Here is a 24157-nt window from a genome sequence, read left to right on the forward strand (position 1 = left end):
CATTATACATTCAGGGCGTGTCCTCTACCGCACAGTGGGCGTGGCTTCGAGTGATGGGTGTGGCTTTAAATGGTGGGCATGGCTTTACGGGGTGGGCGTGTTCTTTAGCGACCGGGGGCGTGGCTTTTGCGGGGTGGGCGTGTCCTTTGCCGGTTGGGGGCGTGGTTTTACAGGGTGGGCGGGTCTATGTGACCATTTGGGGCGTGGCTTTGAGGGGTGGGCGTGTCCTCTGCCGGTTGGGGGCGTGGCTTTGAGGGGTGGGCGTGTCTATGACCCATTTGGGGCGTGGCTTTGTGGGGTGGGCGTGTCCCCAGGCCTCATTTGGGGCGTGTCCTTCGCCAGCCAGGTAGGAGGGGCGTGGCTTTCCCAAAGGGGGCGTGGCTTTGCCAAACGGGGCGTGGCTTTCCCGAGCGGGGCGTGGCTTTCAATGTGGGCGTGGCTTTTCCAAACGGGGCGTGGCTTTTAAAACGAGGCGTGGCTTCCCCTGTGGGCGTGGCTTTCCCAGACAGGGCGTGGTTTTTCCCGAAGGGGGCGTGGCTGTCCGTGTGGGCGTGGCTTCCTGTGGGGGCGTGGTTTCCCGTGTGGGCGTGGCTTCCCGCGTGGGCGTGGCTTTCCGACGGGGGCGTGGCTTTCAGTGTGGGCGTGGCTTCCCGTGTGGGCGTGGCTTTCCCAAACGGGGCGTGGCTTCCCGTGTGGGCGTGGCCTCCCCTCCCCACCCCCTCCCCCCATCCTCCCCCCATCCCCCTCCCCAATTTTCCGAGTGGGCGTGGCCAAAGGGCGTGCCGGGGGGGGGAGGGGAGGGCAGGGCGGCTCCCATTGGCTGCGTGCGGCGGGGTGGGCGTGGCCAGGGGTGGGCGTGGCCCGCGGTGGGCGGGGCCAGCGCGGCCGTTCGCGCTCCGCCGCTCCTCGGCCGCCCCCGCCGCTCCGAGCCCGGCAGGTACCGGGGGGGGGGGGGGGGAGGGGAGGGGTCCGCACACCTGAGGGGGGGGAGGGGAGGGGGGTCCGCACATCTGGGGTGTGGGGGAGGGGTCCGCACATCTGGGGGGGGGTCGCACATCTGGGGAGGGGTCGCACGGGGGAGATTTTGGGGGGTGGGGGAGGGGCGGGCGGCGGTTCGCGGGTGGATTTGGGGAGGGGGCGGGTGGGGGAGGGGCGGGGGTCGCACGATGGGGCCGCGCTGGGTGGGGGAGGGGTGGGGGAGGGGTGGAACGGGGCCGTTTTTTGGGGGGGGGAGGGGGTGAAAATGGGGGGTGGGCGTGAGGGGGGGTGGGGGAGGGTGGGGGAGGGGCGTGCGGAAATGGGGGAGGGGCGCGCGGGTGAATTTTGGGGAGGGGGGGAGGGGTCGCTGCAGTGACACGTGGGGGGGGGATGGGCGCGCGCGCGGGGGGGGGGAGGCCACGCCCCCTTCCCCCCCTCCCCCTCCCCCCCCCCGTTTCGGAGACCCCTCCCCAATTTGGCGACCCCTCCCCTCCCCCCCCTCCTCATTAAGGACCCCTCCCCTAATTAAGGCCACGCCCCAATTTGGCGACCCCTTCCCTAATTAATGAGGCCGCGCTAATTAAAGGGCGCCGACCCCCCTTTTGCCGACCCCCTCCCCAATTAGGAGACCCGCCCCTAATTAAGGACCCTGCCCTAATTAGGGACCTCTCCCCTGTTTAAGGACCCCTCGCTAATTAAAAACCCCCTCCCTCATTAAGGACCCTGCCCTAATTAAGAACCCCCTCCCTAATTAAGGACCCTGCCCTAATTAGGGACCCCTCCCCTATTTAAAGACCCCTCCCTAATTAAGAACCCCCTCCCCAATTAGGAGCCACCCCCCTAATTAAGGACCCTGCCCCAATTAGGAGCCCCCTCCCTAATTAAGGACCCTGCCCTAATTAGGGACCCCTCCCCTATTTAATGACCCCTCCCTAATTAAGAGCCCCCTCCCTCATTAAGGACTCTGCCCTAATTAGGGACCCCTCCTCTATTTAATGACTCCTCCCTAATTAAGAGCCCCCTCCCCAATTAGAAGCCCCTTCCCTAATTAAGGACCCTGCCCTAATTAAGGACCCCTCCCCTATTTGAGGACCCCTTGCTAATTAAGAACCCCCTCCCTAATTAAGGACCCTGCCCTAATTAAGGACCCCTCCCCTATTTAAGGACCCCTCCCTAATTAGGAGCCCCCTCCCCTATTTGAGGACCCCTCGCTAATTAAGAACGCCCCTCCCTAATTAAGGACCCCTCCCTATCTAAGAATCCCCTCCCTAATTAAGAACTCCCCCTAATTAGGAGCCCCCTCCCTCATTAAGGACCCTGCCCTAATTAGGAACCCCTCCCCTATTTAATGACCTCTCCCTAATTAAGAACCCCCTCCCCAATTAGGAGCCCCCTCCCTAATTAAGGACCCTGCCCTAATTAGGGACCCCTCCCCTATTTGAGGACCCCTCGCTAATTAAGAACCTCCACCCTAATTAAGGACCCTGCCCTAATTAGGGACCCCTCCCCTATTTAATGACCCCTCCCTAATTAAGAGCCCCCTCCCCAATTAGAAGCCCACTCCCTAATTAAGGACCCTGCCCTAATTAGGACCCTTCCCAATTTAAGGCCCGTCCCAATTTCCTGACCTCCGCCCTAATTAAGAGACCCCTGCGTCATTAATGACCCTGCCCTAATTAGCGACCCTTCCCCAATTAAGCGACCTTCCCCTAATTAAGTGCCCTCTCCCTAATTAGGGACCCCTGCCCAATTAAACGACCCCTCTCTAATTAATAACCCTCCCCCAATTAAGGATCTCTCCCTAATTAAGCAACCCCCCTCCCCAATTTAAGTCCTGTCCCTAATTAAGGCTCCCTCTCTAATTAAGGACCCCCCTAATTAAGGCCCCCTCCATAAATAAGGAGCCCTGTCTAATTAAGGACTCTCCTTAATTAATCGCCCCCTCCCCAATTTTAGGACCTCTGCCTAATTAATGACCCCTCCCTAATTAAGCGGCCCCATCCCAGTTAATTGTCCCCTCCCTAATTAAGCGACCCTTCCCCAATTAAGGACCCATCCCAATTAAATGACCCCTCCCTAATTAAGCGCCCCCTGCCTAATTAATCACCCCTCTCCAATTTAACGCCCTCTCACTAATTTAAGGCCTGACCTTAATTAATGACCCCTCTCTAATTAATAATCCCTTCCCTAATTAAGGACCACTCCCCAACTAAGGCTCCATCCTTAATTAAGCTCCCCCTCCCTAATTAATGACCCCTTTCCAATTAATGACCTCTCCCCAATTAATGACCCCCCAATTAATGACCCCTCCCTAATTAAGCACCCTCCTCCCTAATTAATGACCCCCCAATTAATGATCACCCCTATTAATGACCCCTCTGTAATCAGTGATCCTGCTCTAATTAATGACCCCCCTAATTAATGACCTTCCCCAAGTAATGGCCCCCAAATTAAAGACCCCTCTCTAATTAATGACCCGTCCCCAATTAATGACCCCTCTCTAATTTAATGACCCCCGAATTAAAGACCCCTCTCTAATTAATGGTCCCGCCCAATTAGTGACCCCCCAATTAATGACCCCACCTATTGATGACCTCTAATTAGTGACCCACATAATTAATGACCCCTCTTTAATTATTCCCCCCAATTAATGACCCCTCTCTAATTAATGACCCGCCAATTCATGACCCCCCCCGATTAATGACCCTGCCCCAATTAATGACCCCCAATTAATGCGCCCCCAATTAATGATCACCCCAATTAATGAACCTCCCAATTCATGACCCCCCAATTAGTGACCCCTGTGTAATTAATGACACCCCAATTAATGCCCTCTCTGTAATTAATGACCCCCCAATTAAACCGCCTCTGTAATTAATTCCCCCCAATTAATGATCACCCCAATTCGTGGCCTCCCAATTAGTGATATTTCTATAATTAATGCCCCCCAATTAATGGCCCCCTAATTAACGCCCCTGTCTAATTAATGATCCCCCAATTAATGCACCCTAATTAACGCCCCTGCCTAATTAATGACCCCCCCAATTAATGCCCTCTCTGTAATTAATGCCCCCTCAGTAATTAATGGCCCCTATTTAATAACCCCCCACTTAATGATCACCCCAATTAGGGACCCCCCAATTAGTGACCCTTCTATAATTAATGACCCTCCCCCAATTAATGCCCCCTAATTAACGCCCCAGTCTAATTAATGACCCCCCCAATTAATGACCCCCCCCAATTAACGCCCCCTCTGTAATTAATGCCCCCCAATTAACGATCACCCCAATTCGTGGTCCCCCAATCAGTGACCCTTCTATAATTAATGCCCCTCCCCCAATTAATGCCCCCTAATTAGCGCCCTGCCTAATTAGCGCCCCTCCCCCTCCGCCCCGCGGGAGCCGCGGCCTCGTTCTGGTCCCGATGGCCTCGATTTGGGCCCGGCCCCGCCCCCCCCGCCCGGGGACACTTTGGGGACACTTTGGGGTGACACTTTTGGGGTGACATTTATTTGGGTGACACTTTTGGGTGACACTTTTGGGTGACATTTCTTGGAGTGAAACTTTTTGGGTGACACTTTTTGCAGTGACACTTTTGAGGTGACACTTTTTGGGTGACATTTATTGGGGTGACAATTTTGGGACAGTTTTTGGGACAGTTTTTGGGGTTGTGACACTTTTTGGGTGACACTTTTGGGTGACATTTATTTGGGTGACACTTTGTGGGTGACAATTTTGGGTGACACTTTTTGCGACACTTTTGGGACAGATTTTGGGACATTTGGTGACAATTTTGAGGATGACACTTTTTGCGACACTTTTGGGACAGTTTTTGGGGTTGTGACACTTTCTGGGTGACACTTTTTGGGTGGCATTTATTGGGGTGGCACTTTTTGGGTGACACTTTTGGGGTGACCGTTTCTGGGATGTTTTTTGGTGTTGTGACACTTTTTGGGTGACACTTTCGGGTGGCACTTTTGGGTGACAATTTTTGGGGGTGACAATTTTTGGGTGATGCTTTTGGGACAGATTTTGGGACAGTTTTTGGGGTTGTGACACTTTTGGGCTGACATTTATTGAGGTGACACTTTTTGGGTGACAAGTTTTGGGTGACAATTTTGGGCCGGCACTTTTGGGGTGACATTTATTGGGGTGACACTTTTGGGGTGACAGTTTCCGGAGGGTGACATTCATTGGGTGACAATTTTGGGGTTGTGACACTTCCGGGTGACACTTTTTTTGGTGACACTTTTTTTGGGGGGGTGACATTTTTTGGGGTGGCAATTTTGGGGGGGTGACATTTTTTGGGTGACGCTTTTGAGGGGTGACACAAGAGGAGGCGGCGTCACCCCCAAGGTCCCAGTGCCACCCCAGTGCCACCCTGAAGGTCCCAGTGCCACCCAGTGTCACCTCAGTGCCACCCCAGTGTCACCCCCAGTGTCACCCCAATGTCACCCCCAGTGTCACCCCCGGTGTCACACCGGGTGTCACACGAGGGCCTCGGTGTCACCCCGGTGTCACCTCTGGTGTCACCTCAGTGCCACCCCCAGTGCCACCCCAGTGTCACACCCGGTGTCACCCCCAGTGTCACCCCCAGTGCCACCCCAAAGGTCCCAGTGTCACCCAGTGCCACCCCCAATGTCACCTCCGGGGTCTCAGTGTCACCTCTGGTGTCACACAAGGGGTCCCAGTGCCACCCCAGTGCCACTCTCAGTGTCACCCCCAGTGTCACCTCCAGGGTCCCAGTGCCAGCCCCAGTGCCACCTCAGTGTCACTTCAGTTGTCACCCCCAGTGCCAACCCCTGCTATCACCCCTGGTGTCACCCCCAGTGTCACACAAAAGTCCCAGTGTCACCCCAGTGTCACATGTGGGGATCCAGTGCCACCCCAGTGCCACCCCCAAGGTTCCAGTGCCACCCCAGTGTCACCCCAGTGTCACCTTTATTGTCACCCCCAGTGCCACCTCCAGGGTCTGAGTGTCACCCCCAATGTCACCCCCTGTGTCACCCCAAGGTCCCAGTGCCACCCGCAGTGCCACCCCAGTGTCACCTTTATTGTCACCTCCAGTGCCGACCCCTAGTGTCACCCCTGGTGTCACCCCCGGTGTCACCCCCAGTGTCACACCCGGTGTCACCCTCAGTGTCACCCTCAGTGTCACCCTCAGTGCCAACCCAGTGTCACCTCAGTGCCACCCCCAGTGTCACCCTTGGTGTCACACAAGGGTCCCAGTGCCACCCCAGTGTCCCCCCTGCTGTCACCTCTGGTGTCCCAGTGTCACCCCCAGTGTCACCCCCTGTGCCACCCCCAGTGCCACTCCAGTGTCACCTTTATTGTCACCTCCAGTGTCACCTCCAGTGCCAACCCCCGGTGTCACCCCCAGTGTCACCTCTGGGGTCCCAGTGTCACCCCAGTGCCACCCCAGTGTCACTTCAGTGTCACACCTGGTGTCACCCTCAGTGCCAACCCTGGGGTCCCAGTGTCACACCAGTGCCACCTCTAGTGCCACCCTCAGTGCCAACCCCCGGTGTCACCTGCAGTGTCACACAAAGGTCCCAGTGTCACCCCAGTGTCACCCCCTGTGTCACCTCCAGTGCCACCCCCAGTGTCACCCCCAGTGCCACCCCCAGTGTCACCCCCAGTGCCACCCCCAATGTCACCCCCAGTGTCACCCCCCGGTGTCACCCCAGTGCCACCCCCAGTGTCACCCCCAGTGCCAACCCCGGGGCCCCAGTGCCACCCCAGTGCCACCCCAGTGTCACTTCAGTTGTCACCTCCAGTGCCACCCCCGGTGTCACCTCTGGGGTCACCTGTAGTGTCACATGAGGGTCCCAGTGCCACCCCCCAGTGTCACCCCCAGTGTCACCTCCGGGGTCCCACTGTCACCTCTGGTGTCACACGAGGGGTCCCAGTGCCACCCCAGTGCCACTCCAGTGTCACATGTGGGGACCCAGTGTCACCTTTATTGTCACCCCCAGTGCCACCTCCAAGGTTCCAGTGCCACCCCAGTGCCACCCCAGTGCCACTCTCAGTGTCACCTTTATTGTCACCTCCAGTGCCACCTCCGGGGTCCCGGGGCCGCCCTCAATGTCACCCCCAGTGCCACCCCCAAGGTCCCGGTGCCACCCCCAGTGCCACTTCCGGGGTCCCGGTGCCGCCCCCGCCCCCAAATTTCCCATTTTTCCCCCCAATTTTCCCTCCCCAGCCTGGGGTAGTTTGGGCCATTTTGGGGCATTTTTGGAGATTTTGGGCCATTTTGGGCCATTTTGGGCCGTTTTGGGCCATTTTGAGGAAATTTGGGTCGGTTTTAAGGAGATTTGGGAGGATTTGGAGGAGGTTTTTGGGGATTTTGGGGACGTTTTGGGCATTTCGATGAGTTTTGAGTTTGTTTTAAGGAATTTTGGGTGATTTCGATGAATTTTAGGTTGGTTTTAAGTAATTTTGGGTGATTTTGATGAGTTTTGGGTTGGTTTTAAGGAATTTTGGGTGATTCTGATGAGTTTTGGGTTGGTTTTAAGGAATTTTGGGTGATTTTGGTGACTTTTGTGTTGGTTTCATGAATTTTGGGTGATTCTGATGAGTTTTGAGTTGGTTTTAAGGAATTTTGGGTGATTTCAATGAATTTTAGGTTGGTTTTGTTACTATTTGGGTGATTTTAATGACTTTTGCTGCATTTCGATCCCGTTTTTTGGGATTTCAATCCCGTTTATTGCGATTTCGATCCCGTTTTTTGGGATTTCAATCCCATTTTTTGCGATTTCCATCCCGTTTTTTGGGATTTTCTGCCGATTTTTGGTATTTTTTCCCTGATTTTCGTGTCTTTTCCCGTGTCCCAAAATCGGGATTTTTCTCCCCAGCCTGGCATGGTGAGGCGATGCCGCCCCTCCCCCACCCAGCGCCGCTCCCGGGGCCATTTTGGGGCATTTTGTGGAAATTTGTGTCGGTTTTAAGGATTTTGAGGAAGTTTGGGTGGATTTTGAGGAGGTTTTGGGCATTTTGAGGAGTTTTAGGCTGGTTTTAAGAAATTTTCGTTGTTTTTGATGAATTTTGGGTGATTTTGATGAGTTTTGGGTTGGTTTCATGATTTTTGGGTGATTTTCATGAGTTTTGGGTTGGTTTCGTGAATATTTGGGTGATTTTGATGAGTTTGGGGTTGGTTTTAAGGAATTTGGGGTGATTTCGATGAGTTTTGAGTTGGTTTTAAGGAATTTTGGGTGATTCTGATGAGTTTTGGGTTGTTTTCATGAATATTTGGGTGATTTTAATGACTTTTGCTGCGTTTTGATCCCATTTCTTGCGATTTCGATCCCTTTTTTGCGATTTCCATCCCGTTTTTTGGGATTTCCATCCCGTTTTTGGGATTTCCATCCCATTTTTTGCGATTTCCATCCCGTGTTTTGGGATTTCCATCCCGTTTTTTGGATTTTGATCCCGTTTTTTGGGATTTCCATCCCATTTATTGCGATTTCCATCCCGTTTTTTGGATTTCGATCCCGTTTTTTGCGATTTCCATCCCGTTTTTTGGGATTTCGATCCCGTTTTTTGCGATTTCCATCCCGTTTTTGGGATTTCCATCCCGTTTTTTGGGATTTCCATCCCGTTTTTTGGGATTTCCATCCCGTTTTTTGCGATTTCCATCCCGTTTTTTTAATTTTTCTCCGATTTTTGTTATTTTCCCCCAGCCGGGCATGGTGAGGCGATGCCGCCCCTCCCCCACCCAGCGCCGCTCTGGGGCCATTTTGGGGCATTTCGAGGAAATTTGGGTCAGTTTTAAGGATTTTGAGGAAGTTTGGGTGAATTTTGAGGAGGTTTTGGGGATTTTGATGAGTTTTGGGTTGGTTTCCTGAATATTTGGGTGATTTCGATGAGTTTTGGGTTGGTTTTAAGGAATTTTGGGTGATTCTGATGAGTTTTGAGTTGGTTTTAAGGAATTTTGGGTGATTCTGATGAGTTTTGGGTTCGTTTCGTGAATATTTGGGTGATTTTGGTGAGTTTTGGGTTGGTTTGAAGGAATTTTGGGTGATTCTGATGAGTTTTGGGTCGGTTTCCTGAATATTTGGGAATTTTGGGTGATTTTGATGAGTTTTGAGTTGATTTCCTGAATATTTGGGTGATTTTGATGAGTTTTGAGTTGGTTTTAAGGAATTTTGGGTGATTTTGATGAGTTTTGAGTTGGTTTTAAGGAATTTTGGGTGATTCTGATGGGTTTTGGGTCGGTTTCTTGACTATTTGGCTGATTTTAATGACTTTTGGGTTTTAATGAATTTAATTTTAATGACATTGGGTTGATTTTGAGGAGGTTTTGGGTGATTTCGATGAATTTTAGGTTGGTTTTAAGGAAATTTGGGTGGTTTCGTTGAATTTTATGTTTGTTTTAAGGAATTTTGGGTGACTTTGATGAGTTTTCGGTTGGTTTCGTGACTATTTGGGTGATCTTAATGACTTTTGCTGCGTTTTCGATCCCGTTTTTTGGGATTTCGATCCCATTTATTGGGATTTCCATCCCGTTTTTTGCTATTTCGATCCTGTTTTTTGCGATTTTGATCCCATTTATTTGAATTTCGCTCCCGTTTTTTGGATTTCGATCCCGTTTTTTGGGATTTCCATCCCGTTTTTTGCGATTTCCATCCCATTTTTGGGATTTCGATCCCGTTTTTTGCGATTTCGATCCTATTTATTGGGATTTCCATCCCGTTTTTTGCGATTTCGATCCCGTTGTTTGTGATTTTGATCCCATTTTTGGGATTTCGATCCCATTTTTTGCGATTTCCATCCCGTTTTTTGGGATTTCGATCCCGTTTTTTGGGATTTCGATCCCGTTGTTTGTGATTTCCATCCCGTTTTTTGCGATTTCGATCCCATTTTTTGGCAATTTCGATCCCGTTTTTTGGGATTTCAATCCCATTTTTTGGGATTTCGATCCCGTTTTTTGCGATTTCCATCCCGTTTTTTGGATTTCGATCCCGTTTTTTGGATTTCCATCCCATTTTTTGCGATTTCCATCCCATTTTTTGCGATTTCGATCCCGTCTTTTGAGATTTCCATCCCCTTTTTTAGGATTTCCATCCCGTTTTTTGCGATTTCCATCCCGTTTTTTGGGATTTTCCGCCGATTTTTGGTATTTTTCCCCCGATTTTCGTGTCTTTTCCCGTGACCCAAAATCTGGATTATTTTCCCCCAGCCGGGCATGGTGAGGCGATGCCGCCCCTCCCCCACCCAGCGCCGCTCCTGGGGCCATTTTGGGGTGATTTTGAGGAAATTTGGGTCAGTTTTAAGGATTTTGAGGAAGTTTGGGTGAATTTTGAGGAGGTTTTGGGGATTTTGTTGAGTTTTGTTTGGTTTTAAGGAATTTTGGGCGATTTCGAAGAGTTTTGAGTTGGTTTTAAGGAATTTTGGTTGTTTTTGATGAGTTTTGGGTTGATTTCCTGAATATTTGGGTGACTTTGATGAGCTTTGAGTTGGTTTTAAGGAATTTTGGGTGATTTTGGTGACTTTTTGTTGGTTTCATGAATATTTGGGTGATTCTGATGAGTTTTGAGTTGGTTTCATGAATATTTTGGTGACTTTAATGACTTTTGCTGCGTTTTGATCCCGTTTTTTGGGATTTTGATCCCGTTTTTTGCAATTTTGATCCCGTTTTTTGCGATTTCGATCCCATTTATTGGGATTTCGATCCCTTTTTTTGGATTTCGATCCCGTTTTTTGGGATTTCGATCCCTTTTTTTGGATTTCAATCCCGTTTTTTGCGATTTCCATCCTGTTTTTTGGGATTTCCATCCCGTTTTTTGGATTTCCATCCCGTTTTTTGGATTTCGATCCCATTTTTTGCGATTTCCATCCCGTTTTTTGGATTTCGATCCCGTTTTTTGCGATTTCCATCCCGTTTTTTTGGAATTTCCATCCTGTTTTTTGCGATTTTGATCCCGTTTTTTGGATTTCGATCCCGTTTTTTGCGATTTCCATCCCGTTTTTTGGATTTCGATCCCGTTTTTTGCGATTTCCATCCTGTTTTTTGGGATTTCCATCCCGTTTTTGCGATTTCCATCCCGTTTTTTTGGATTTCCATCCCCTTTTTTGCGATTTCCATCCCGTTTTTTAAATTTTTCTCCGATTTCTGTTGTTTCCCCCAGCCTGGCATGGTGAGGCGATGCCGCCCCTCCCCCACCCAGCGCCACTCCCGGGGCCCTTTTGGGGTGATTTTGGGCCCTTTTGGGGTGATTTTGGGCCATTTTGGGCCATTTTGTGGAAATTTGGGTCGGTTTTAAGGATTTTGAGGAAGTTTGGGTGGATTTTGAGGAGGTTTTGGGGATTTTGATGCGTTTTAGGCTGGTTTTAAGGAATTTTGGGTGATTTTGATGAGTTCTGGGTTGGTTTCCTGAATATTTGGGTGATTTCGATGAGTTTTGAGTTGGTTTCATGAATATTTGGGTGATTTTAATGACTTTTGCCGCATTTTGATCCCGTTTTTTGCGATTTCCATCCCGTTTTTTGCGATTTCGATCCCATTTTTTGGATTTCGATCCCGTTTTTTTGGATTTCCATCCCGTTTTTTGGGATTTCGATCCCGTTTTTGGGATTTCAATCCCGTTTTTTGCGATTTCCATCCCGTTTTTTGGGATTTCGATCCCGTTTATTGGGATTTCGATCCCGTTTATTGGGATTTCGATCCCGTTTTTTGCGATTTCCATCCCGTTTTTTGGGATTTCGATCCCGTTTTTTGGGATTTCGATCCCGTTTTTTGGACTTCGATCCCGTTTTTTGCGATTTCCATCCCTTTTTTGCGATTTCCATCCCGTTGTTTGCGATTTCCACCCCGTTTTTTGGGATTTGATCCCGTTGTTTGCGATTTCCATCCCGTTTTTTGTGATTTCCATCCCGTTTTTTGCGATTTCCATCCCGTTTTTTGGGATTTCAATCCCGTTTTTTGCGATTTCCATCCCATTTTTTGGGATTTTTCTCCAATTTTTGGTATTTTTCCACCGAATTTTGTGTCTTTTTCCATGACCCAAAATCCAGATTTTTCCCCCAGCCTGGCACGGTGAGGCGGTGCCGCCCCTCCCCCACCCAGCGCCGCTCCCGGGGCCATTTTGGGCTGATTTTGGGCCATTTTGGGGCATTTTGCGGAAATTTGTGTCGGTTTTAAGGATTTTGAGGAAGTTTGGGTGGATTTTGAGGAGGTTTTGGGGATTTTAATGAGTTTTGAGTTGGTTTTGTGAATATTTGGGTGACTTTGATGAGTTTTGAAGTGGTTTCGTGAATATTTGGGTGATTCTGATGTGTTTTGGGCTGTTTTAAGGAATTTTGGGTGACTTTGATGAGTTTTGAGTTGGTTTTAAGGAATTTTGGGTGATTTTGGTGACTTTTGTGTTGGTTTCATGAATATTTGGGTGATTCTGATGAGTTTTGGGTTGGTTTCGTGACTATTTGGGTGATTTTAATGACTTTTGCTGCATTTCGATCCCGTTTTTTGGGATTTCGATCCCATTTTTTTGGATTTTCCGCCGATTTTTGGTATTTTTCCACCGATTTTTGTGTCTTTTCCCATGACCCAAAATCCAGATTTTTCCCCCCAGCCTGGCATGGTGAGGCAATGCCGCCCCTCCCCCACCCAGCGCCGCTCCCGGGGGCATTTTGGGGCGATTTTGGGCCATTTTGGGGTGATTTTGAGGAAATTTGGGTTGATTTTAAGGATTTTGAGGAAGTTTGGGTGGATTTTGAGGAGGTTTTGGACATTTTGATGAGTTTTGAGTTGGTTTCCTGAATATTTGGGTGATTTTGATGAGTTCTGGGTTGGTTTTGTGAATATTTGGGTGACTTAATGAGTTTTGAGTTGGTTTTAAGGAATTTTGAGTGATTCTGATGAGTTTTGAGTTGGTTGGGTTGGTTTCGTGAATTTTTGGGTGATTTCAATGAGTTTTAAGTTGGTTTTAAGGAATTTTGGGTGATTTTGATGAGTTTTGAGTTGTTTTCGTGAATATTTGGGTGATTCTGGTGAGTTTTGGGTTGGTTTCGTGAATATTTGGGTGATTTTAATGACTTTTGCTGCGTTTCGATCCTGTTTTTTGCGATTTCCATCCCGTTTTTTGGAATTTCGATCCCATTTATTGGGATTTCTATCCCGTTTTTTGGATTTCCATCCCGTTTTTTGCGATTTCCATCCCGTTTTTTTAATTTTTCTCCGATTTTTGTTATTTTTCCCCCAGCCGGGCATGGTGAGGCGATGCCGCGCACGCCGGCCTCCAGCGAGGAGGAGGAGGGGGGTCGGGGCTCCGAGTACCCCGAGGCCGATTCGGACTCGGGGAGTTCCCGCGAGGGCCCCCCCGGCCCCCCCCGCGCCCCCCGGGGCCCCCCCCGGCCGCCGCCCCCCGAGGAGGCGCAGTTCAGCATGATGGTGTTCCGCATCGGCATCCCCGACCTGCACCAGACGGTGAGCAGAGAACACCCCAAAAATCCCCCCAAAAATACGGGAAGGGGCCCCGAAAATAATGGGGAAGAGGGAAAAAAAATTGGGGATTGTTATCCCAAAAATTGGGGGAAAAAACCCTAAAAAATTAGGAAAAAAACCAAAAAAAAGTGAATTTTTCCCGCAAAAATTGGTAATTTTTATCCAAAAAATTGGGAAAAAAACCCCAAAAAATTTGGGAAAAAAACCCAAAAAATTTGGGGGAAAAAAAACCAAAAAATTGGGAATTTTCTGCCTAAAAGTTGGGAATTTTGCCCCAAAACCCCGTGCTCAGCATGATGGTGTTCCGCATCGCCATCCCCGACCTGCACCAGACGGTGAGAAAAGAACACCCAAAAATCCCCAAAAAAATATGGGAAGGGGCCCCGAAAATAATGCAAAAGAGGGAAAAAAATTTGGGGAATTTTAGACAAAAAATTGGGGGAAAAAAGCTTAAAAATTGGGAAAAAAAAACCAAAAATGTGAATTTTTCCCCCTAGAATTGCAAAAGAAAACTCCCAAAAAATTCAGATGAAGGGGAAAAAAATTGGGGATTTTTATCCAAAAAATTTGGGATTGTGATCCCAAAAATTGGGGAAAAAAAACAAAAAAAAAAAGTGAATTTTCCCCCCAAAATACTGCGAAAAATGGCAAAACAGGTGGAAAGAAGAGCGAGAAATTGGGGATTATTATCCCAAAAATACTGGAAAAAAAACCCTAAAAAATTGGGGGAAAAACCCAAAAAAATGGGGAATAAAACAAAAAAAAAGGGAATTTTCCCCCCAAAATACTGGGGAAAATGGCAAAGCAGTTGGGAAGAAGAGCAAAAAATTGGGGATTGTTATCCCAAAAATTGGGGAAAAAAAGCTAAAATATTGGGGAAAAAAAACCCCAAAAATGTGAATTTTTCCCCCAAAAATTGGTAATTTTTAGCCAAAAAAATTGGGAAAAAAACCCAAAAAATTTGGGAAAAAAACCCAAAAAAAAATTGGGGAAAAAAAACCCAAAAAATTGGGAATTTTCTGCCTAAAAGTTGGGAATTTTGCCCCAAAACCCCGTGCTCAGCATGATGGTGTTCCGCATCGGCATCCCCGACCTGCACCAGACGGTGAGAAAAGAACACCCCAAAAATCCCAAAAAAATATGTGAAGGGGCCCCGAAAATAATGGGGAAGAGGGAAAAAAAATTGGGGATATTTAGACAAAAAATTGGGGGAAAAAAGCTAAAATATTGGGAAAAAAATCCCAAAAAATGTGAATTTTTCCCCCAAAAATTGGTAATTTTTATCCAAAAAATTGGGAAAAAAACCCAAAAAAATTTGGGAAAAAAAACCCAAAAAAAAACTGGGGAAAAAAACCCCAAAAAATTGGGAATTTTCTGCCTAAAAGTTGGGAATTTTGCCCCAAAACCCCGTGCTCAGCATGATGGTGTTCTGCATCGGCATCCCCGACCTGCACCAGACGGTGAGAAAAGAACACCCAAAAATCCCCAAAAAAATACGGGAAGAGGCCCCGAAAATAATGCAAAAGAGGGAAAAAAAATTGGGGAATTTTAGACAAAAAATTGGGGGAAAAAAGCTCAAAAATAAGGAAAAAAAACCAAAAAATGTGAATTTTTCCCCCTAGAATTGCAAAAGAAAACTCCCAAAAAATTCAGATGAAGGGGAAAAAAATTGGGGATTTTTATCCAAAAAATTTGGGATTGTGAGCCCAAAAATTGGGGAAAAAAGCTAAAAAATTGGGAAAAAAAAGTGAATTTTCCCCCCAAAATACTGGGGAAAAATGGCAAAGCAGTTGGGAAGAAGAGCAAAAAATTGGGGATTGTTATGCCAAAAATTGGGGAAAAAAACCCTAAAAAATTGGGAAAAAAAACCAAAAAAAAAGTGAATTTTTCCGCCAAAAATTGGTAATTTTTATCCAAAAAAATTGGGAAAAAAACCCAAAAAAATTTGAAAAAAAAAAAAACCAAAAAAAATTTGGGGAAAAAAAACCCAAAAAACCTGGGAATTGTTATCCCAAAAATTGCAGGAAAAGCCCCCAAAAGATTAGGGGAAAAAAAAAAAAAAGTGAAATTTTCCCCCCAAAAACACCGGGGAGAAGAGCAAAAAAAAAAGGAATTTTTATCCAAAAAAATTGCAAAAAAAAAATCAAAAAAATGGGAAAAAAAATTTGGGGGTAAAATAAAAAAAGTTGAATTTTTCCCCCAAAAATTGGGAAGAGGAGCAAATAATTTGAGATTTTTTGGATAAAAATTGGGAATTTTCTGCCTAAAAGTTGGGAATTTTGCCCCAAAACCCCGTGCTCAGCATGATGGTGTTCCGCATCGGCATCCCCGACCTGCACCAGACGGTGAGCAGAGAAACACCCAAAAATCCCCAAAAAATATGGGAAGGGGCCCCGAAAATAATGGGGAAGAGGGAAAAAAATTTGGGGATATTTAGACAAAAAATTGGGGAAAAAAAGCTAAAATATTGGGAAAAAAATCCCAAAAAATGTGAATTTTTCCCCCAAAAATTGCTAATTTTTAGCCAAAAAAATTGGGAAAAAACCCCAAAAAATTTGGGAAAAAAAACCCCAAAAAATTGGGGAAAAAAACCCAAAAAAATTGGGAATTTTCTGTCTAAAAGTTGGGAATTTTGCCCCAAAACCACGTGCTCAGCATGATGGGTTCCGCATCAGCATCCCCGACCTGCACCAGACGGTGAGAAAAAAACACCCAAAATCCCCCCAAAAAATATGTGAAGGAGCCCCAAAAATAATGCAAAAGAGGGAAAAAAATTTGGGGATATTTAGACAAAAAATTGGGGGAAAAAAGCTCAAATATTGGGAAAAATACCCAAAAAAATGTGAATTTTTCCCCCAAAAATTGATAATTTTTAGCCAAAAAAATTGGGAAAAAAACCCAAAAAATTTGGGAAAAAAACCCAAAAAATTGGGGAAAAAAACCCCAAAAAATTGGGAATTTTCTGCCTAAAAGTTGGGAATTTTGCCCCAAAACCCCGTGCTCAGCATGATGGGGTTCCGCATCAGCATCCCCGACCTGCACCAGACGGTGAGAAAAGAACACCCAAAAATCCCCAAAAAATACGGGAAGGGGCCCCGAAAATAATGCAGAAGAGGGAAAAAAAATTTGGGATTTTTATACAAAAAATTGGGGTTTTCTGAGGCATTTTAAGGCAGTTTGTGTCATTTCTCCACCCAGACCTCCCCAAACCTGGGGATTTTTGGGCTCCTCTCATCCCAAACCCTTCGGGGTTTCACTTTTGGGGTTCCCATGACCTGACCCCCAAAATCTGCATTTTTGGGGCTCATCAGAAAGGAATTTTGGAGCTTTTGGGGGTTTTTTTGGAGGGGTTATTTTGGGGTTTTTGGGGGGTTTTTTTGGGGGCTTTTTGAGGCCATTTTGGGCATCTTCCCCACCCAAGACTCCACAAATCTGGGAATTTTTGGGCTCCCCTCATCCCAAACCCTTCGGGGTTTCAGTTTTGGGGTTCCCTTGACCTGACCCCCAAAATCTGCATTTTTGGGGCTCATCCAAAAGGAATTTTTGGGGTTTTTTGGGGGTTTTTTGGGTTTTTTGAGGCATTTTAAGGACCTTTTCTGTCATTTCTCCACCCAGAGCTCCCCAAACCCGGGGATTTTTGGGGTCCTCATCCCAAACCCTTCAGGGTTTCAGTTTTGGGGTTTCCCTGCTCTGACTCCCCCAATCCAAATTTTTGGGTCTTATCCCAAGGTAATTTGGGTTTTTTTTTGGGATTTTTTTTGTTTTTTGGGGGATTTTTTGGTGCATTTTAAGGTGTTTTGAGGCAATTTCCCCACCCAAAGCTCCCCAAATTCGGGGATTTTTGGGCTCCCCTCATCCCAAACCCTTCGGGGTTTCATTTTTGGGGTTCCCATGACCTGATGCCCCAAAATTTGCATTTCTGGGGCTAATCCGAAAGGAATTTTGGAGCTTTTTGGGCTTTTTTTTGGGGGGGGTTTTGAGGCCATTTTGGGCACCTTCCCCACCCAAGACTCCCCAAACTCGGGGATTTTTGGGCTCCTCTCATCCCAAACCCTTCGGGGTTTCAGTTTTGGGGTTCCCATGACCTGACCTACCAAAATCTGCATTTTTGGGGCTCATCCAAAAGGAATTTTTGGGTGTTTTTTGGGTGTTTTTTGGGTTTTCTGAGGCATTTTAAGGACCTTTATGTCATTTCTCCACCCAGAGCTCCCCACACCCGGGGATTTTTGGGGTCTCCTCATCGGGGCTGAAATTTTGGGGTTCCCATGACCTGACCCCCAAAATCTGCATTTTTGGGGCTCATCCGAAAGGAATTTTGAGGTTTTTTTGGGGGTTTTTGAGGATTTTTTGGTGCATTTTAAGGTGGTTTGGGGCAATTTCCTAACCCAGAGCTCCCCAAACCCGGGGATTTTTGGGCTCCCCTCATCCCAAACCCTTCGGGATTTCACTTTTGGGGTTCCCCGAGTTGACTCCCCCAATCCGCATTTTTGGAGCTCATCCCAAAGGAATTTTGGGATTTTTGGGGGGTTTTCTGGGGATTTTCTGAGGCATTTTGAGGCCATTTGAGACTATTTCTCCACCTGAAGCTCCCCAAACTCGGGGATTTTTTGGCTCCCCTCACCCCTCACCCTTCAGAGTTTCACTTTTGGGGTTTTTTCCCGTTTTTCCCGTCCCCCCAGAAGTGCCTGCGCTTCGACCCGGCCGCGGCGGTGTGGGCGGCCAAGCAGCAGCTGCTGTGCGCTCTGACCGAGGGGCTCCACGACGGCCTCAACTACGGCCTCTTCCAGCCCGCCGCCGCCGGCCGCGACGCCAAGTTCCTGGACGAGGAGCGGCCGCTGCGCGACTACCCCCAGAGCTTCGACCAGGGCGTGCCCTACCTGGAGGTGGGCGTGGTCACGGGGGGCGTGGTCGCGGGGGTGGGCGGGGTCACGGGGGAGGGGTGGTGTCAATTTTGGTTGGGGTTGATTAGGCATAATTTTGCCAAAAGTGTTGAATTTGGGGGTAAAATGGTGCAGAGTGGGCGTGGTCAGGGTTTGGGTGTGGCCCTGTGGGCGTGGTCACAGTGGGCGTGGTCACAGTGGGTGTGGTCATGGGGAGGCGTGGTTTCCATTTGGGGTGGGGTATATCGGGGAGAATTCGGGCAAAAGTGGCGGATTTGGGGTTGAAATGGTGCAGAGTGGGCGTGGTCAAGGGTTGGGTGTGGCCCTGTGGGCGTGGTCACAGTGGGCGTGGTCATAGGGGTGGGTGTGGTCACAGGGGATGCATGGTGGGGATTTAGGTTGTGGTTAATTACAAGTAATTTTGCCCAAAAGTGGTGGATTTGGGGTTCAAATGGTGCAGAGTGGGCGTGGTCAGGGGTTGGGTGTGGCCCTGTGGGCGTGGTCACAGTGGGTGTGGTCATAGGGGGTGTGGTGTTGATTTTGGTTGGGGTTGATTACACAGAATTTTGCCCAAAAGTGGCAGATTTGGGGTTGAAATGGCGCATAATGGGCGTGGTCAGGGTTGGGTGTGGTCCTTTGGGCGTGGTCACGGGGGGCGTGGTCATTGGGTGGCCGGGGTCACGGGGGAAGCGTGGTGTCAATTTTGGGTGGGGTGGATTTTGCCAAAAGTGGCGGATTTGGGGTTGAAATGGTGCAGAATGGGCGTGGCCAGGGTTTGGGTGTGTCCCTGTGGGCGTGGTCAAAGTGGGCGTGGTCATTGGGATGGGCGTGGTCACAGGGGGTGTGGTGTCAGTTTTGGGTGGGGTTGATTACGCAGAATTTGCCCAAAAGTGGCATATTTGGGGTTGAAATGGTGCAGAATGGGCGTGGTCAGGGTTTAGGTGTGGCACTGTGGGCGTGGTCACAGTGGGCGTGGTCATAGAGGGTGTGGTGTCAATTTTGGGTGGGGTAGGTGGGGGAGAATTTGGGTCAAAGTGTCGGATTTGGGGTCGAAATGGTGCAGAATGGGCGTGGTCAGAGGTTGGGTGTGGCCCTGTGGGCGTGGTCACAGTGGGCGTGGTCATAGGGGGTGTGGTGTCAATTTTGGTTGGGGTAGGTGGGGGAGGATTTGGGTAAAAGTGGAGGATTTGTGGTTAAAATTATGCATAGTGGGCGTGGCCAGGGTTTGGGTGTGTCACTTTGGGCGTGGTCACAGTGGGCGTGGTCACGGTGGGCGTGGTCATTGGGTTGGGCGGGGTCACGGGGGAGGCACGGTGGAGATTTTGGGTGGGGTTAATTATAAGTAATTTTGCCCAAAATGGGCAGATTCGGGGTTGAAATAGTGGAAAATGGGCGTGGTCAGGGTTTGGGTGTGGTCCTGTGGGCGTGGTCAGAGTGGGCGTGGTCACGGGGTGGGGCGGGGTCATGGGAGAGGTGTGGCGTCGATTTTGGTTGTGCTTAATTACAAGTAATTTTGGCAAAAAGTGGCAGATTTGGGGTTAAAATGGTGCAGAATGGGCGTGGTCGGGGGTTGGGTGTGGCCCTGTGGGCGTGGTCACAGTGGGCGTGGTCATAGGGGGTGTGGTGTCAATTTTGGTTGGGGTAGGTGGGGGAGGATTTGGGTAAAAGTGGAGGATTTGTGGTTAAAATTATGCATAGTGGGCGTGGTCAGGGGTGGGTGTGGCCCTGTGGGCGTGGTCACGGGGGCGTGGTCACAGGAGTGGGTGGGGCCACGGGGAAGGCGTGGTGTCAATTTAGTTTGGGGTTAATTGCAAGTAATTTCGACAAAAGTGCAAGAAATTGGGTTTATATTATGCAGAGTGGGCGTGGTCAGGGTTTGGGCGTGGCCATGTGGGCGTGGTCACAGTGGGCGTGCCCATGGTGGGCGTGGTTTCCATTTGGGGTGGGTCAAGCCCTGGGAATTTGGGGTTGAAATTGGCAGAAATTGGGTTCAAATTATGCAGAGTGGGCGTGGTCAGGGTTTGGGCGTGTCCTTGTGGGCGTGGTCACGGTGGGCGTGGCTGGCGGTGGGCGTGGTTTCCATTTTGGCGGGTGTAAATTTGGGAAACTTTTCGCCAAAAGCGGCAAATTTGGGGTCAAATTTGGAGGGAGTGGGCGTGGTCAGGGTTTGGGCGTGGTCACGGGGGTGTGGCCTCAGTGGGCGTGGCCTTGGGGTTGGTGGGCGTGGTCACAATTTGGGGAAGGGACAATGGGGCAGAATTTGGGTTAAAACGGCAAATTTTGGGTTAAAATGGCGCCGAGTGGGCGTGGTCATCGAGTGGGCGTGGCTTGTGGTGGAAGGGGCGTGGTTTGATGTGGAGGCGGGGCCAAAGGAGGGGAATTGGGAAAGGGGCGGAGCTTGGGGAAAGGGGCGTGGTCAGAATGGGGAGGAGCTTAGATGGGTGTGGCTCACGTGGTGGGCGTGGCTTAGGGCAGGTGTGGGCGTGTCCAGCCGGGTGGGCGTGGCTTAGGGCCAGGGCATGGTGTTTCCCACTGGGTGGGCGTGGTCTGGGCGGGGTGGGGGCGTGTCCCCCGCTGGGGGGGCGTGGCCCCGTGCTGACCCCGCCCCCAGTTCCGGTACAAGACGCGGGTGTACAAACAAACCAACCTGGACGAGAAACAACTGGCCAAACTGCACACCAAGGTGGGTGGGACACGCCCCCTGCCCCGGGCCACGCCCCCTGCCCCAGGCCACGCCCCAATTCCCCGGACACGCCCACCCGGCGCTCTGGCCACGCCCCTTCCAAAAACTCAGTAGTGGCCACACCCCCTCAATCCCTGGGCACGCCCCTTTCCCATAGCCACGCCCATTTATGCATAATTAACTCCCGACCACGCCCCCTCATTTGGCCACACCTCTTAGGTGATGGTCACACCCACCCTGACCACGCCCCCTGCACTTTGGCCACGCCCATTGTGCGATGACATAATCCACTTTCCCTTGTGGCCACGCCCCCTTTTCCCTGGCCACGCCCCCACCCTGCATGGCCACGCCCCTCCTGGGTGTCCCCAGATGTCCCCAAATGTCCCCAAATGTCCCCAATCCCCCCAATGTCCCCAAGGTCCCCAAAATGTCCCAACAACCTCCCAAAATGTCTCCAAAATGTCCCTAAAATGTCCCCAAATCTCCCCAAATGTCCCCAAATTATCCCCAAATCCCCTCAAAGCCACCCCAAAATGTCCCTAAACATCCCCATTGATGTCCCCAAAATGTCCCAAACCCACCCCAAAATGTCCCCAAAATGTCCCCAAATCCCCTCAAAACCACCTCAAAGCCACCCCAAATGTCCCCAATGTCCCCCCAACATCCACAATTCCCCAATGTCCCCAATGTCCCCAAAGTTCCAAATGTCCCAAATTTCCCCAATGTCCCAAATGTCCCCAAATGTCCCCAACGTGTCCCGCTGTCCCCAGACGGGGCTGCGGAAGTTTCTGGACTACGTCCAGCACGGCTCAGCTGAGAAGGTGGCGCGGCTGCTGGAGCGGGGGCTGGACCCCAACTACCACGACTCGGACTCGGGGGGTGAGACCCCAAATCCCCCAAAATCACCCCAAAATCATCCCAAAAATCACCCCAAAAATCCTCCCAAAATCACCTGAAAATCACCCCAAAAATCATCCCAAAAATCCCCCCAAAATCCCCCCAAAATCCCCCAAAAATCACCCCCAGGACCCCAACTACCACGACTCGGACTCGGGGGGTGAGACCCCAAATCCCCCAAAATCACCCCAAAAATCCCCCCAAAATCACCACAAAATCCTCCCAAAATCACCTCAAAATCACACAAGAAATCACCTCAAAAATTCCCAAAAATCCCCCAAAAATCTCTCTGAAAATCACCCAAAAAATCCCCCCAAATCCCCCAAATCACCCCAAAATCATCCCAAAAATCACCCCAAAAATCCTCCCAAAATCACCTGAAAATCCCCCTGAAAATCCTCCCAAAATCACCACAAAAATTCCCCAAAATCCTCCCAAAAATCCCCCCAAAATCCCCCAAAAATCACCCCCATGACCCCAACTACCACGACTCGAACTCGGGGGGTGAGACCCAAAATCCCCCAAAATCACCCCAAAACCATCATCCAAAATTACCCCAAAATCATCCCCCAAAATCACCCCAAAATCACACGAGAAATCATCCCAAAATCACCCCAAAAATCCCCCCTAAAATCACCTCCAAAATCCCCAAAAATCCTCCAAAATCACCACAAAAATCCTCCCAAAATCACCCCAAATATCCCCAAAAATCCTCCCAAAAGTCCACCAAATCACCCCAAAAATCTTCTCAAAAATCCCCAAAATCATCCTAAAATCACCCCCTGGACCCCAACTACGACGACTCGGACTCGGGGGGTGAGACCCCAAATCCCCCAAAATCACCCCAAAACCATCCCAAAAATCACCCCAAAAATCCTCCCAAAATCACCCCAAAAATTCCCAAAAATCCTCACAAAAGTCCACCAAATCACCCCAAAAATCCTCCCAAAAATCCCCCAAATCACCCCAAAATCACCCCCAGGACCCCAACTACCACGACTCGGACTCGGGGGGTGAGACCCCAAATCCCCCAAAATCACCCCAAAATCATTCCCCAAAATCACCCCAAAATCATCCCAAAAATCACCCCAAAAATCCTCCCAAAATCACCTGAAAATCACCCCAAAAATCATCCCAAAATCACCCCAAAAATCATCCCAAAAATCCTCCCCAAATCCCCTAAAAATCATCCCAAAATCCCCCAAAAATCCTCCCAAAAATCCTCAAAATCACCCCAAAATCACCCCCAGGACCCCAACTACCACGACTCGGACTCGGGGATTGAGACCCAAAATCCCCCAAAATCACCCTAAAATCATCCCCCAAAATCACCCCAAAATTCCTCCCAAAATCACCACAAAAAGTCCCAAAAATCCTCCCAAAAATCCACCAAATCACCCCAAAAATCCCCTCAAAAATCCCCAAAATCATCCTAAAATCACCCCCAGGACCCCAACTACCATAACTCGGACTCGGGGGGTGAGACCCCAAATCCCCCAAAATCACACGAGAAATCATCCCCAAAATCACCACAAAAATCCTCCCAAAATCACCTGAAAATCACCCAAAAAATTCCCTCAAATCCCCCCAAATCACCCCAAAATCACCTCAAAAATCACCCTAAAATCATCCCCCAAAATCACCCCAAAATCACACGAGAAATCATCCTGAAATCATCCCAAAATCACCCCAAAAATCCTCCCAAAAATCCACCAAATCACCCCAAAATCACCCCCAGGACCCCAACTACCATGACTCGGACTTGGGGGGTGAGACCCCAAATCCCCCAAAATCACCCCAAAATCATCATCCAAAATTACCCCAAAAATCCTCCCAAAATCACCTGAAAATCACCCCAAAATCACCGCAAAAATCCCCCTGAAATTCTTCCCAAAATCACCCCCAGGACCCCAACTACCACGACTTGGACTCGGGGGGTGAGACCCCAAATCACCCCAAAATTCCCCCAAAATCATTCCCCAAAATCCTCCCAAAATCACACAAGAAATCACCTCAAAAATTCCCAAAAATCTTCCCAAAAATCCCCCTGAAAATCCTCCCAAAAATCCCCGAAAATGACCCCAAAATTCCTCCAAAAAATGCCCTGGGACCCCAAAAATAACCTGGGACATCCCCAAAATCCCTGGGGTCACCCCAAATGTCCCAAATGTCCCAAATGTCCCAAATGTCCCCAAATCCCCCCAATGTCCCAAATGTCCCCAAATGTCCCCGATGTCCCCAATCCCCCCAATGCCCTCAATGTACCCAATGTCCCAAT

General features: G+C 49.2%; 1 protein-coding gene across 1 annotated transcript in view; it reads left to right on the plus strand.

Moving 5' to 3' along the window:
* Positions 1–867: 867 nt before the first annotated feature.
* The window catches only part of SHANK1 (SH3 and multiple ankyrin repeat domains 1), a 74432-nt gene continuing 51142 nt past the window's right edge, over positions 868–24157 (plus strand). The window contains exons 1-5 of the mRNA XM_072921452.1: positions 868–937; positions 13178–13401; positions 18099–18302; positions 20911–20982; positions 21753–21861. Coding sequence (XP_072777553.1) covers positions 13195–13401; positions 18099–18302; positions 20911–20982; positions 21753–21861 — 592 coding nt within the window. The 5' untranslated portion in view covers positions 868–937; positions 13178–13194. The remainder of the gene's footprint in view (positions 938–13177; positions 13402–18098; positions 18303–20910; positions 20983–21752; positions 21862–24157) is intronic.

This window comes from Taeniopygia guttata, chromosome 37 (genome assembly GCF_048771995.1).
Source record: "Taeniopygia guttata chromosome 37, bTaeGut7.mat, whole genome shotgun sequence".
NCBI lineage: Eukaryota > Metazoa > Chordata > Aves > Passeriformes > Estrildidae > Taeniopygia > Taeniopygia guttata.